The following is a 16,157-nucleotide window of genomic DNA, read 5'->3' on the forward strand; positions in this document are numbered from 1 at the left end:
ATTAGGAAGTGAGTCTTAATAACCTGATGAGTCAATAACCTGATAGAGGCATAAAACTCAAAACAACTCTGTGCTGTTTTGTGTTCACAATTGCCTCCTTTGGGACACAGGGCAGCAATCAGTCCTCTCTTCTGGAAAGTGAAGGAGCTGGACTCTAGTCTCTCAACTCCAGTAGTCAGGGAATTGTGAATTACAGGGTGGGATTTTAGGGGATCTCTCCTTACACAAATACTGATTCTTTTATTTTGTGCATTGAATACAAATGAATTGTTAATTGATTCATATTTTCCCTGCTCAGTAGCTACTAAAACTTTTTTCTTTCTTTCCTATGCTTAAATAATTAGTGATCTGTAACTGGTCTGATTCCTAATTCTTAGAATGTGACTTTTCAATCTTTTTATTTTCTCTGAAAACTTTTAGGATTTTCTACTTATCCCTGGAATTCTGGAATTTTATGATGATTATCTATGTTAAGAAATTACCAAGGATGGGGTGCCTGGGTGGGTCAGTCGGTTGAGCATCTAACTCTTGGTTTCAGCTCAGGTCATGATCTCAGGGTCCTGAGATTGAGCCCTGCATCATCAGTCACCGGGCTCCCCACTCAGCAAGGAGTTGCTTCCTCCTCCTCTCTCTCTCCCTCTGCCCCTCCCCTACTCTCTCTCTCTCTCTCAAATAAATAATCTTAAAAAAAGAGGAAGAAGAAGAAATTACCAAGGACAAGGAAACAATCACCCAAAAGGAGCAAACAAACCCCAGTCCCAGCTACTGAGAATTGTTCCTGTTCCTGCCAATCAAAGCAGAATTACATAATTCATGGGGCCTGGGGTAAAGAACTTAGAATGGTATTGACTCAACAGTGGGACATAATTAGCCTTATACTAAAGGCTGTACTGGTTCCACTTAACAAAGCTTAAAATCAAGCCTCAAAGGACAAAATTGTTTTCAAGTATCCTATCTGCATTTCAAAACAAACCTCAAAAATATTCATAGGGATACAAAAATATCCAGCACCCACAATGCCTGGCATTATAGATAGGTAGATAGATATAGATAGATATAGATAATCTATCTCTCTCTCTATATATATATATCTCACTGGTCATGAAAGAAACAGGAAATTATGAGTCATAATGAAGAGAAAAATCAGTCTATAGAAACAGTGCCAGAAATAGCACAGATGACAGAATTAAAATAGAAACATTAAAATTGTCATTATAATTGCATTCTATATGTTCAAGAAGCTGTGGGAAAGATTGGGCATGGTAAGGATGGACATGGGAAATGTAGAAAAACACTCACTTAACTGCTACAGATAAAATCTTAACTGCTACAGATAAAAACTATCACCTCTGAAGTGAAAAATGAACCACTGGTACTAAGAGAATTTTAGATGTCAAAAAAAGGAAACAAATTTTTGAAAAAACAAAATGAATAGAGCACTAGTGAGCTGTAAGACAGTGCAATACAATGGAATGTACATGAATGTAGGGTCCCCAAAGCAGAGGAGCTGGAGGATGGGGGGAAAAGAAAATATTTGAAGAAATAAGGGCAATGTCTGCATTTGTCTTGTTCCATGTGGCATTCTCAGTGCCTAGCAAGACACCTGGAAGACACTAGACATTTAGCAAACATTTCTTGAAAATATTTGTGGCATAACAATGAGTAAAAGATAATCACATGAGTGCTACTGCAGGATATAAGGACTATCAGGGACCAAGGAAGAACACTTTGAAGAGAGGGAAGCTTAGTAAGAAGTGGAAATTCTTCAGCAGACCAGGAGGATAGTTTCAGTTTGAAGGTGTATAACATGGTTTGGAGAATTGGAGGAGATGAGCAAGGCTCTTCTCCATGAGAACAACATAAGTGAAGACTTGGAAGCAAGAATAAACATGGTTTTGAATTTATCGCCCTGACTGGAGGGGTGGTTGCACTCGAGGGATAATTAGAAATGAGATTAGATGGATAACTTAAGTGTCAGAGTATGCAAGTCTTTAGAAATAGGAAATGGGGGTTAAGGGAGGAACCATTGAAAGTTTCTGAAGAGAAACCTTTAATGAAGAAATCAGGGTTCAAGGGGAAAAGAGCCCAATGATGACATTCATGATGGATTAGAAGAGTACATTAAATTTGAATGGAACGAGTGAGCAGGACATAACCAGAAGTTAAAACAATCCTATCATGAAGTGTTGAAAACTTGTATATGAAAGCACCTAACACAGTAACAGCAGAGCCTATGGCTTAAATGAATGTCAGTGTGATCTAAATATTGAGCAAATTAATATACCATTTAAATTAAGTACTAGTTTTTTTTTTCTTGGTTCATTAATTTTCAGAAGCAGTCCTAAGAATCTGTAATGCATTAAGAAAATTTGCTTCGTATTTCATTTACATAAGACTTTGGATCAGCTTTTTTTAATTGTTCCTTTGTGGTGCACCAAAGTGCCTTGTTCTCTTGCTCGCCAGGTGTTTCATGCTTTTTTGTACTTTCCATCCTTACTCTCAAACAGATTTGCAGGGAAGACTCATGACATGATCTTTAAAATTAAAGGGATGCTGCCACAAAAAAAGAGAATTTATCCCGTTACACACGTTGTCACCGAATCCCAAAGTTTAAGAGTGGAAAAAAGCTTGGAGATAGGCCCTTTCGTCGCACAGACAGGGAAACTGAGGCCAAAAGAGATTAAGTAAGCAGTCCAGACTCATACAGCCATTTCTGGTCAAACCAGGACAAGAAGCCAGACTTCACTTGGAGCCAAAGGTTCCAAGCGAGTGGGACGAGGCTTGAGTCCGACGCAGGCAGCAAGAGTCAGGAAAGGTGCTTCTTCACCTTAGGAGACCCGGAAATCAGCTAGTCTCGGGACCGCTTAATATTCTGCGCAAGACCATCGCCAAGATCCCTGCTCCTAAATCGCCCCCACTACCCTCAGAGCCTACGCTCCTAGTCTCGCGATACTGTCAATCCGTCGCCTTCCAGCTCCCGCTAAGCCCCGCCTCTCCACCGCACCCTATGTCGTCATTTCCTGTGGGTCTGCAGGCAAAGGGAGAAGATGGCGGCGTTGGGGGAACCTGTGCGGCTGGAGAGGGGTGAGTACGGCTGAGGCCGAGACCGAGGTGGGCGGCGGGAGTGAAAGAGTGCCGTACTGCCGGAGGGGAGGAGGGGCGACCCAGGTTTCGAGATCTGGATCCAGGCTGTCCCTGGCGCCGAAGTCGCTGCGCCTGGCCCCTGGGAGGGCGCTTGTGGTCCCTTGACTGATACTCAGACCCCTGCTCTGTTCACATGGACTGTGCCGGGGCACAGTACAGTTAAACACCACCTGTCCGCGTTCGCATACACACGCCGCACACGCGCTCCTTGGGTGCGCACGGCAGACGGGGCGCCCAGAAGCAAACATCACAAGCCCATTTGGGACCGACTGCACTCACTGGCCTTATTTGTGCACGCACAAATCCGGTGTCCCCTCCTTCACTCACACATCGCAGACATCCCGGACACACAGCGCATTTACCACAGAATCCATATTTACGCACGAACTCCGACTTTATTTTTACCACGGCCTCACTTGTGTTTGTTTTGGGCTATTTCCTGGCTTTGGTGCCCCTCCCAAGTACAGAGAAGGTGCTTTAAAAACCATCCTGCTGATTTGGTCTTGGGAAGAAGGTTACATAACTAGTTGGAATAGTGGTAGGTTGTAAAATACTGAACGTGTAGTCTTATTCCCTCTTTACAGATCTTAAAACCGGTAACTGGCTGGTTGCTTGCTTTTTAGAGCAGACTGTCAAAGAGAGTAAAATCTGTTCTGCTGAGTAATTAGATACGGAAGAGCTAGTGACAATGTATGGCTATGCTCTTTTCAGGCTCCTGTTCCATATTTTCAGCATTCCACTCTTTCCTTCCCCAGACCTTTATTTCAAGCATGTCTTTGACACACCAGTATTAGAAGTTATTGGTAAGTCAAAAACAAACTGAACATTTTGAGTACTAGTAGTAAACAAAATACAGGGTGGCGAATGTAAATATCTTTGAAATATTAACATTTGAAGTTACAGCCTGAATATTAAGTAACTTCAACCCCAAGAAGAAATGTATTTTTGGAATTATTGTATTTAGAGAAACCTCTTTCCTCATACCTTCACACAGATGCTCACTTAACATTATTATTCCTTATGGTGTTCACTATTTGTAAGTCTCTTTATAAATGATACTGGTTCCCTCCTGCCCACCAGACTATAAAGAATCATTTTTGACAGAGGAGTAGCTACTCTGGGAAGACTTACTAAGTTAGGCCTAAGACTGTGACATCTTCCTCTTGAGCACAATGGCACTGTGCTTTGAAGGTGGGAACAATTCTGTTCCTTGTGAACAGAGGAGTAGGTGTTTTTCTTTGAAAGCCAGTTGCAGGATTCTAACATGTTGGCGGTCTTTTGTATTTTTAAGTGCAGCACAAAGTGTGAAACTTCACCTCTGGCATTTAGTTTTGGTAGTCATGACTTTTTTTTTTTTTTTCCTTTTTCAGAGTTCTTTTCAGTTCTATAATAGAATGCTCAGCAGCTTAGTAGGATGAATTGCTAGTGGTTGCCATTTAGCAGGATAAGAAAGATTACATCACCTGTTTTCTTTAGAATTCGGTTTAACAAACTCTATTAACAAACACTCCCAACAGTCCTACAATTTAAAATTAATGCATATGATCAAGATCTGAGTGTCTTCTAAATAATCAAAACATGATTCAGTGGAATACATTTAAGCATGTATTGGGTACAGTTTAGGCTCAGTAAAGATTTTTTTTTGTTAATTCAAAATATTTATGTAGCTTACATATCATAACTTTGTAAATTAAAAGAATCCATTAACCAACAATCCCTATTCACCAGTCATCCTAGTGGTGGGTTATCAGAATGGGGAAAGTCTGATTCCACTGCATTTGATTGACATCATTTTAAGCTTTTATTACCTGAAATTGAAAATCTACTTCTTTTTTCACTACATTTATTCCTAGTTTTGCAGTTGCATACACAAAGAAGGCCATATTAATTCTATAAGGAAAAAGTTTCAGGCTTGTGGTATAATACAAAGTTTAGAGCTTTTTCCCTTCAGAAGGAGGCAAAGAATAATAAAGTAATACGTACTCTAGCCCCCTGGGGTACAAAAACAGTTAAGAAAAAAAAAATAGAGTCAGTTACTAACAGTGTTTTAAACATGACTCTGAGTCTTTTTTTTTTTTTAAATATATATTTTTTTAATTTATTTATTTGTTAGAGAGAGAGAGCGAGTGAGCACAGGCAGACAGAATGGTAGGCAGAGGCTGAGGGAGAAGCAGGCTCCCCGCCGAGCAAGGAGTCCGATGTGGGACTCGATCCCAGGATGCTGGGATCATGACCTGAGCTGAAGGCAGCCGCTTAACCAACTGAGCCACCCAGGTGTCCCGACTCTGAGTCTTTTTATCAAAGATTTTATTTATTTATTTGAGAAAGGGGGGAGCACAGGACAGGGGCAAGTGTTGAGGGGGGTGGGACAAAGAAGAAGGGAGAGGCAAACTCCCTGCTGAGTACGACACCTGACCCAAGGCTCATCCCAAGACCCAGAGATCATGACCTGAGCCTAAGGCAGATGCTCAACCAACTGAGCCACCCAGGCGCCCCAATATAACTGAATCTTGTAACATTTCTTAATTTTCATAAAATACTCTCACACTTCCCAATGAGAATTTCCTAACATGCTTAATATTTGTGTAAATGTGTACAACCCCTTAATATTTCTTGTGATTAATTGACGTCCAGGTAACTTAATATTTATGCTTGCTACATGTCAGACATGTATTTTTTGGTTTTGTCACGTAAGTCTTTTTTTTGGGGGGGGAGGTCAGGTAAGTCTTATAGGGAAGTACTGTTACTTCCATTTTACAGCAGAAACACTTAGGCACAGACATTAAGTAACTTGCCCAAGATCACACAGTTAATATTGAGGCCAGATTGACAAAACTTTTTATTTTTCTATTTTGTAAACATATGTATTTGATTGAGCCTATCTTAATTAAAATACTGTGTTAATGATTATAAGCTGAAAGCAGACCACAGTTAATCTGTTCCTTTATACTATTGTTTTAACTGTGTCCCTGCCACTAACTGCATCTGTTATTGAATGGCTCATATCTACATATAAATTGTAGTTTTCTTTGGGAAATGAACAGGAATTTCACTAGCACACAGTCCTTGCACTCCTCTGCTTTGATCACTAATAATGATAAACTTTTATTGACTAATTAGTTCCAGAAAGAACTGTCAGCATTTTGAAGCAATACAGTTCATGTGTCTGTCACAGTTGAACATCTGTCCTTTCCTGTGACATTTAGTATTTTATATTCAGTTTTCCTCCATCTTTCAAAGATACTATTTTTCAGATCTTGTGTGTGCAACGTTAGGTTCCTAATTACATAAAAGCATTCTCAGATTTTGCATTCCCTCCCTCTTAATGTGTGTTCACAACCCTCCTTCCCCCCACCAAACACACAAACTCATGCTCTTACGTTTTGTTTTTTCTCCATATTCTACATTTTTCTGGTTAATCCTTGGGGACTGAATCTTGTTACAAGGCATTTAAAGAATCTTCAGAGAAAATCATCTATCAGTGTTTGTTTGTTTAACTCTAGATATTTGTAGAGCAATTGAGTTACTGGAAAAACTGCAAAGGAGTGGAGAGGTACCACCACAGAAACTTCAGGCTTTACAAAGAGTCCTTCAGAGTGAATTCTGCAATGCTGTAAGAGAGGTAAGTACATGTTAATAAATTTACCGAAAGCTTGAGTTAATTAGGTATAAGATAATACTGTGAAATTTGGGTTCAGAAGTTCTTAAGAACTTTAGAAAAATATGAGAACCTATTCCTCTTCATTTTTTGAAAAAAAATTTTTGTTGAAGTATGGCTAACATACAATGTTACATGAATTTCAGGTGTACAACATATTGATTCAACAATTCCGTTCATTATTCAGTATTCACCACAATAAGTGTAGTCATCATCTGTCACCAGACATGTTATTGCAATACTAAGATTATATTCCCTATGCTATACTTTTCATGTCCATATTTATTTTATAACTGGAATTTTGTACCTTTTCATTTTTTGGAATTTTTAATAGGAAAACATTTTACCAAGATGGCATAAGTTTGCCTAAAACTTGAACACACTTAATAAATTAACTCAGAACTCAAATGTGGTATATTCTGAGATTTTAAATCATGATGATGTTGGGTTTTACAGGTATATGAACATGTCTATGAGACTGTGGACATCAGTAGCAGTCCTGAAGTGAGAGCTAATGCAACTGCAAAGGTAGTTTTTGTTTTTGTTTTTTGTTATTTAGTAAAAGTGAGAATTCATCATAAATGAAAGTTTTAAAATATGTAATTATTAGATATTTGAAAGGCTTGTTTTGAAAACTAACATAGAGTATCTTTTAAGCCACACTAAATTTGTCTCACATACAAAGATAAGACATTTTTTATTAGCTTTACAAGGAATACTTTATCATACAGTTTAGATAATGCATTAAAAATACACTTGCACAAAATAATGCACATGTAAAACACAGTTGCTATATATGATATACATATATCATTATGTAAATTTTCATCAAGACTCTGAGGTATATATTATTCTGATTTTATCAGTGAGGAAACATTAGATTAGATTATTTTTCTCAAACCACACAAACAGCAAATGGTAGAACTGGGTACTCCTTCAGGTTGCTCTTTGCTTTTCTCCTTTACCTTAACTCTGCAAATACGGGGTAATGTTGTTAGTAGGTTACCTCCTCAGAGCTGCATATGGCAGGTTTTATGTGCTTTTCTGTCCCAGTGGTTTCCTCCGATATTTCTAGCATTGACCTCAATGTCTATTTTGTTAAAATAAATATTAGCATTAGGTGACTTATATTGGATTTACTCATTAGCAGGTACTTTTGCCTTGTTAGTTACTGGTCCATAAAAGGAAATAAGGGATTCTCTGTTGAATATAAACACTTAAACATGTGGATATAGTTTGAAAGAGTGTAAAAAAAAAGTCTTGTCTCTGTATTTGAGACAGTTTAGTGCAACTTGAAAGATACTGTGTTAGTTTTCAAAATAAGCCTATCAGGTATCTACCATTTGCTATAAAAGTATAGAAACTTGGCTTGAAATTCCTTAGTTTTATGACCTTCATGGCTTACTGAATTTCTGGGCCTTAGTTCTGTTATCTAAAACAGAGCTGCTTTCAGACCTTGGAACCTAGTGATATTCAATAGATCTTGATTTCCTTCTTCTCTTTCCCGGTTTTTGCTCATGTACCCTGATCTGTCATGAAAAATGGTACCAGATTACTTCATTACCTTTAAAAGCAGAACGAAACAAATCTCAACTTTGTGTTAGAATTAATGTGGATTAGTCTAAATTTGAAAGTTTTAAAGAAGATGTGACTTTGTTTCATCTTCTGTGAGATTTTAGTAGTAACTGGGTAGTTAACTAAAGCAAAAAATTTCAGTTATATGTACCCATCTTTTTCTCAGCAGTGAATTATTTAATCTGTCATTTATTATATATTACAGCAGCCCAAATGATTGTGTAAGAACACTTACCTCCTTACAGGTTATTATGTATGTAGGTTGTGCTTGTACAAAAACTCCTGAAGGAGCTGGGCTCTTGAGCCCAAAGTTCAGGGCTGCTGGCATGCTGGGGGAGGAGTTTTCTGTTAAATTGCTCCAGTGTTCATCTGCCAGGCAAGCCTGCTTGCCTATTGCTGCTCAGAAGTTCTGGACACTGGGTGGCTGAGTGACCTAACCAATCTTAATACCTCCTACATAGACCCAGGGTGTGCTTTCTAGTCATCATCCCTAAAACCCCATGTACTCAGTTTTATCTTCTCCTAACTCCCAGTAAATTTGTGAGCATGCAGACATCAAAAGTAAATAAAAAAGAGACAAAAAGGGGCCTCTGGGTGGCTCAGTCGGTTGAGCATCTGTCTTTGGCTCAGGTCATGATCCCAGAGTCTTGGGATCAAGTCCCGAATCAGGCTCCCTGTCGGCAGGGAGCTTCTCCCTCTGCCATTCCCCCTGTTTGTGCTCATGCTCTATCTTCCTGTCAAATAAATAAATATAATCTTTAAAAAATAAAAAAAAAATAAAAAGAGACAAAAGAACTGAAACAAATAAAGTTCACATTTTTAAATATGTAAAATTTTCTTTGAGGCGACTGTGGCTGCATTTGCTGCCAGCGAAGGACATTCTCATCCTCGAGTTGTTGAGCTACCAAAAACAGAAGAAGGCCTTGGATTCAATATTATGGGAGGCAAAGAGCAAAACTCTCCAATCTATATATCTCGAATAATTCCAGGTGGAATTGCTGATAGACATGGGGGCCTCAAGCGAGGAGATCAACTCCTTTCTGTTAATGGAGTGGTATGGATGAATTTTATTTCTATTTGTAGTAATGCTTTTTAACCACTTGGGGGTGTATTTGAGTTATAGAAACAAGATGGTGGGGGTGGGAGAGAACCAAAGCTTTGTAGTTCAGAAATCCCTTAGGAGAATCCTGGGCAGTACTATTTAGGACACTGATACTTTTTAAGGCATTTTAAGTGTGTTTTGCTGCTTTTCCAATGTAAATTCACAATGCTTAGTGTGATTTTTATGAAGTAATTAAGCTCTCTAGTAGTTAAGGAAGTACATTAAATTAGAAGTCTGCCCTTGTTTTAGTCTTAAAGTAGAGCTGTTGCTTAATTTACTTCTGACTTAGTGAAATAATAGAGGAAATAAATTGGTATTCGGAGTAATTATTTGGAACTTAAAAACCAGTTCCTGGACTACAAACAATACGATTTTAGCAGAAGATTTCACATGGATTAAAATGATAATGCCAGATTATCTCATAGGTTTGTAGTGTTGAGATGATACATTAAAACTTTTTTACTGGGACGCCTGGGTGGCTCAGTTGGTTAAGCGGCTGCCTTCGGCTCGGGTCATGATCCCCGCGTCCTGGGATCGAGTCCCACATCGGGCTCCTTGCTCCGCGGGGAGCCTGCTTCTCCCTCTGCCACTCTGTCTGCCTGTGCTCGCTGTCTCTCTCTCTCTCTCTCTGACAAATAAATAAATAAAATCTTTTAAAAAAAAAAAAAAACTTTTTTACTTACATGTATTGTAAACATTTTGTGTTTTGAGTTACCTAACAAAACCTGAATATTAATTGTATGTGTGTTCATATCTGTTTTTTTCCTAGAGCGTTGAAGGAGAACATCATGAAAAAGCTGTGGAACTGCTGAAAGCAGCTCAGGGAAAGGTTAAATTAGTAGTACGATATACACCCAAGGTCCTAGAAGAAATGGAGTCACGCTTTGAAAAAATGAGATCAGCGAAACGCAGGCAACAGACCTAATGCAATTCAAAACTTTATATTCCATTTTGCTTTTAGCTAGAAAAGTTTTACTTGTGACCTACTGATGGCCGCAATGCCAATGATTGTAAAAAAGAAACAGAAACTTCCCGGGAAATCCTCCTTGCCATTTTATAAACACCTATTTTAACATTGTTTGTGGTTCCAGAGATGCATACACTTTTTTCTGACAAGAAAAAGTGAAAGGTGATGAGGGCAATTCTGTCCTGCTGTTTTTACAGGCCTTTTTCAAATGCAGATTTTGTCATAAAGTTGTTATAGATTTTTAAAAATGCTTTTTTAATATTAAAATGTACTTTTACATTCTTAATCTTTTTTTAGGAAAAAAAGTTTTCTTCATTTGGCTGCTTATTTAAAAATAACAGTTCTCCAATTCTTATTTTGCTTACTCTATTTTTTTTAACCTGTAAAATTTCTTTACGGTTTTCCAAGAAATTAAACGTTAACAGTCTCAGCTACAGCAGTTCATTACACTATCAGTGTTAACACCACTGCTGCATTTTGTACTTTGAACACACAATATATATAATCAGTGGTAAATCATAACGCAGCAGAGTAGAAGTTTTTTACTTTTATTTAAACATAACGTATAATGAATATTCATTTATACTGATTTATAAAAGTTTTTAAACACTGAAACAATCATTGCTAAAATATATATTTCATAATATTTGAGCAGTGAGGCAAGAGGATATAACTTGGTTGTTGGCATTACTGATTATATCTATTTATGTTCGACAACATATCTTAAATTACAGATGCAAAAACAGGTTCAGGTTTCATCTTTTGCAAATTTTTTTAATGCTGTTCATTTTTATTTAAATATATTTCTTATATTTTTGTTTTTCCATTCCTAGAGATGAGCCAATTAGTTTGATCTGGTAAATAGCAGAAGCAAAATAAAAAAGGAATACTCTTAACCTCACTAGCCTCAAGAGTTACACACTCTTAACTAGCTCAACTTAAAGAATTGGTTTTAAGTAGGAAGAAGATAGAAGGATATACTTAAGATACATAGAAATTATGAGGTGGTATATTCATAAGAATCTGCAGACTCTTAAGTCAAAATGAGTAGGAACTCATTCGTACTGAGATGGTTGAATTCAGAGATGTGATCTTTGATTCAGATGATGGGAATTCTGAGAGATACTTTGATTTGTCCACTGGATGTCACTCTTTAACTGAAAGGCAGCTACTAGTGTAGGACTATGACTGAGGTCTTTTTCAAGGTGGAAATTAAGAGTTGAAGTTCATTTTCAGTCACAGCTTACAGGAACGTTTGTATGGTTTTTAAGAATTTTAAGTGACAGATGCTAAAAAGAAGATAATGGGTTGAAATGTATAAGGAATTTATCCTAATTACCGACCCTGTGTAAAAAGTGGGCATTTTGTAACATTCCTTCAGGAAGAATAGAAATGTATACCTTTTTCTGCATGTTTGTGAGCACTGTGAGTCTTCCAAGATTATTCCAGTTTTCAATGATTTTCAGAATAAAAGTCAATCAGCATTGTTATTTATCATTTAGGTATTGAACACTGGATTGCATGGTTGAATGTCTTTAGTCCACTACAAAACGTGCTTGTATTGATAGGATCATGTTGTTAAATTGTGTATTTTCAAAATTAATTGATGTTTTTAAAATGTTGAGACCAAAGTAGTATAGAATTATGGACTTATTTTAATTTAATTGTAAAATTATTAGAGGTATTTGTTGTAGAGCTTTACATATTAAAGAGAGATATTGGTGCATATAAAAGCAGTAATATTATTATGCTCGTATTCTTGCATTACAGGGTAAGTAAATCCTGAAAAATCTTATTTTAGTATAGCTACAGCTGTAGTAGCTTTTAAGGGTGTGTCAACATTTCATTATAAATTATAGCTTCCTGGTTCAGTATCTCAGCTGTTTCAGAACTTTCAGCCAAGTTCAATCTTTTTTGGTGTTGAAACTTAGTAAGTTGAGTAAGCTATTTTTTTTTTCCTTCTACAGTAATCCACAATCTGTTCGTTGTGTGGGTTGGCACTTATTTATAATTCTTAAAATAAAGATAGCTTAAAGGAGCCAAATACAGTAGTTTTGCTTGCTCCTGTTGAGCATGAGTAGCAGTAGTTTGTTTTTGTTAATGCAGTTTTCACAGTGTATCCCGGAATTTTAAATCTTGACCATAGAAAAATACAGTCATTCAGTGGCAAAGATGTACAGTAGTGGTCTAGTATATAGTGAGGGAATGAGGGAGTTGTCATCTTATAAATAAATGTATGATTCATGAACGTAACTAGGCACATTGTAAGTATATAATAAGTTTTCTTATTTGTAAATTATAAACTACCCAATTTCCATCTATTTTCTTGGTATTTCAAAAGGGGTGGATTCAGTGGTTCTCAACCTTCGCTGCACATTAGAACATCCTGCAGAGCTTTTAAGAAGTAGCACTTACAGGAGTCCCATTCCATACCAAGTAAGTTCAGAATCTCTGAGGGTGCAGCCAGATACTTAATTTTTTAAGCTTTCCAGGTAGTTCTAAAGGACATCTAGGGTAGAGAACTACTTGTTTTCCCCTTTATAAAATGCTCTAATTACACTGGATTCTGTTTGGAAGTATCAGAGTAGAATAACTCAAATTACGGCTACATTTAAGTAGCTTCAGATATAGTAATTGAGTATCTTCCTTAGTAATTTCTTTAAGAATAAGAGATACTTGGCATTCCTTATTTGGGAAGTAATTACAGTTTATCTTTTATCTTTTTTTTAAATCTGCCAGTAGTTTAAAATTTTAATGTCTGTCATCTTTCTGCCCCTTTGCCTTTAAACCTTAATAAAAATAAATGTTTATTAGTTGAGAAAGCATGTTTAAAAACTGCAGGTGAGAAATACTGTCATTGATAATTACGTGCTGTCTTCATATGGCCACTTTATCCGTTAGTATACTAGATTATAATGGCCTGGTTCTTTGGGGTTTGGTAATTCAGATGTGTTTTTAAAAAATCGTTGTCTTCCTCTACTAAATTTTTTAGTTATTTTTCTCAAGTACTTAAGTAGTTTGGCTCAAGTACTTTGTTTACAATTTAAATGAATATTATAGCATTTAATAGAAGAAATGGCTATGGCTTCTCTGAAAAGAATGTCAGCATGACTTGGTGTAGACTTAAAAGAATACATGTTATGAATATCTTATAATGTGGAATGATCACTGAAATATCCAGGACTCTGGTAATTGTATTTCCTGAATAAATGTATGTTTATGAATTTTCTAACTTACATTTTGTTGTCTCTCCTAACAGTCTGGTGTTTTATACTTTCTATTGTCCAGAATTCCACTAATAGTGTTTCTTCAGTGGTTGTTATAGTTCTGTAATGGTTAAATAGCGGAGAAAACCAATTTGCCTGCTCATTAATTTTCAAGAACTTCCAGACTAATTTGTACCTGAACATAGTTTCTAAAAATATCAGCAAATAGTATGCTTCTACTTTAATTCTTTAGTTTGAGGCAAGGAAATAAGCCCCAAATGGATTTAACACTTTTTCAATAGATGACTTCATTTACCAAGTTAATCCTGATTCTAAGGTTTATTTAAAATAAATTTGTATTGTGTTCCTATTATTTGGATTTGAAAAAAAAATTGGTATAACTTATACAATAAATGTGTTTCTGAAAGCTCTGTATAAAATAACTTTTACATAAGGTAAAAAGCATAATGTATGGTAGTTACTATTGAGTGAACCTTTGAATTCCTATATTTTGTTTTGTCTTTCATAAAATATAACTACAGAAAAAATTCTCTTGTGTTATTTTGAGAGAGGCAGTATGGCATGTGATTGACGGCACAGCGTGTACAGGCTCACTACCCTGGTGTGAATCCCAGACTCACCATTACTGTGTAATCTTAACAGAAGTTACTTCTTTGGGCCTTAGTTCCCTCATCTGTCATGTGTAATAAGAATGCCTATAACTGGTCATTATCTGTCAAGCCCTGAAAAAGATGCCCAGCGAGGTGAGTGCTGTTTGTGTCTGCTATTATTTGCATATAAAAGCTTAAGGGAACTTAGTAGTTGAAGGAAGACATGTGACCACATAATTAAAATTAGCAAGTTCTTACTTTTGATGATGAGGAAACAGCCTTTAAATTATGCTTGAAGGACACCTGGGTGGTTCAGTCAGTTGGGCGTCTTGCCTTCCACTCAGGTCATGATCCCAGCATCCTGGGATCCAGTCCCACATCAGGCTCCTTGCTCAGGGGGGAGCCTGCTGCTTCCTTTGACCGTCCCCCCTCGTGCTTCTCTCTCTCTCTCTCTCAAATAAGTAAAATCTTTAAAGATAAATAAGTAAAAATTATGTTTGAAAACTTCATAAGGAATAAGATTCATAAGGAATTTTCAGATTTCTGTCCACTTGGATCAAAGAGCTAATGGAATTCTAAAATTAGTGGGGTTTTGGGGGTGGAGGCTTAAGGCCACATTCAAAATGAAAATCATACTATGTTCAAGTAAGGGATTTGTTTAATCAAAAAAGCAGTTTGTAGGAAGGATATGACCTAGCTCTAGAAACCATGGATTGCTGGAATGGGTGTCAGACATATAAAAGGCATAATTCAGCATCATGTATTTTTAAAATGCATGAAGATGTGTCAACCCACAAGGGATACAACAAAAAGCACTTATTGTTAGCATTCAGTTTCTTCAAAATACTAGTAAGCTAGAATACCAATTCTCTAAATCTTTCAATTCTGGTTTTAAAATATTCACTATTGTTAATTACTCTCATTTTAATTAATGAAGTGGTGACCCAGTTTTTTGTTCACTTATTTATTTGGTGGCAGATAACCTCCACCTAATGGAATTTTTAAGATTTACTTCATATGGTAAGCAAATGATAAATTCATACAGAACCCATTTGTAAATTTTATTCCATCAATTTAATTTTTTTTTAAAGGACAATGTGCTTTATATCAAGATATTTGTGAGAGCTCTCCTAATACTCATCAACTGCAGAGGTATATTTTGTACTGTCCAGATTTGGTCCTATAAAAAGGTTTTCTTTTTTCTTTTTTTATGTTTTCTTTAGGGGAGGAAGTGTGGAAGAAATCTTAATTTGTTACAATCTTCAGAATTGTAACCAGGGGGATAAAAAGAAAATTTAGCCATTGGTTGCTGATAAGTTCCCCTTATTTTGCTCTTATTTGGCAGTTCTGGAAAGTAATTCTAATCAGTTTCAAAAACTCAAACCTTTAATTTTGTTTTTTATTTGGCAAAAAGTGCAATCGACATGAAATAGGGGGAAATTTGTGTTTCTGGTATCTCTTACTTGGTGTAGGTTTGAGCCCAGAGTTTAAATGCTATCTAACTTTGATTTTACATCTTAAGGTGTTACAGATTGAATTGTGTGCCTCCCAAAAAAGATACATTGGAGTCCTAACCCCCAGTACCTCAGAATGTGGCCTAATTTGAAGATGGAGTCTTTACAGAGGTCATCCAGTTAAAGCGAGGGGGGAGCCTAATCCAACATGGCTGGTATTTTCATTAAAAAAGGGAAATTTGCCCCTGGGGATAAAAATACGCTATATATTTATAAAAAAATTTAAAAAAGGGAAATTTGAATACAACACGGGGAACACCATGGGAGGATGAATGGGGTGATGCTTCTATAGGCCAAAGAACACCAAAAATTGCTGGCAAGCCTTCCAGGAGCCAGCAGAAAGGTATGACCAGATTCTCTTTCACAGGAGACAAACCTGC

At 36.7% G+C, this 16,157-nt stretch overlaps 1 protein-coding gene across 1 annotated transcript; it reads left to right on the forward strand.

The window, feature by feature from the left end:
• Nucleotides 1-3,018: 3,018 nt before the first annotated feature.
• On the forward strand, nt 3,019-13,682 carry LIN7C (lin-7 homolog C, crumbs cell polarity complex component). Its single transcript, XM_080816992.1, has 5 exons — nt 3,019-3,084; nt 6,648-6,766; nt 7,259-7,330; nt 9,222-9,431; nt 10,249-13,682. The coding sequence occupies exons 1-5, from the start codon at nt 3,048-3,050 to the stop codon at nt 10,402-10,404; spliced, it is 594 nt and encodes a 197-aa protein (XP_080673118.1). The 5' UTR covers nt 3,019-3,047; the 3' UTR covers nt 10,405-13,682.
• Nucleotides 13,683-16,157: the final 2,475 nt, after the last annotated feature.

The sequence above is a fragment of the Martes martes genome, assembly GCF_963455335.1.
Source record: "Martes martes genome assembly, chromosome: 10".
NCBI classification, from domain to species: Eukaryota; Metazoa; Chordata; class Mammalia; order Carnivora; family Mustelidae; genus Martes; species Martes martes.

Coding starts and splice junctions, on each gene's coding strand:
- LIN7C (XM_080816992.1), top strand. CDS start 3,048: ATGGCGGCGTTGGGGGAACCTGTGCGGCTGGAGAGGG. Junction 3,085..6,647: donor ACCTGTGCGGCTGGAGAGGG/GTGAGTACGGCT, acceptor GTTTAACTCTAG/ATATTTGTAGAGCAATTGAG. Junction 6,767..7,258: donor TCTGCAATGCTGTAAGAGAG/GTAAGTACATGT, acceptor TGGGTTTTACAG/GTATATGAACATGTCTATGA.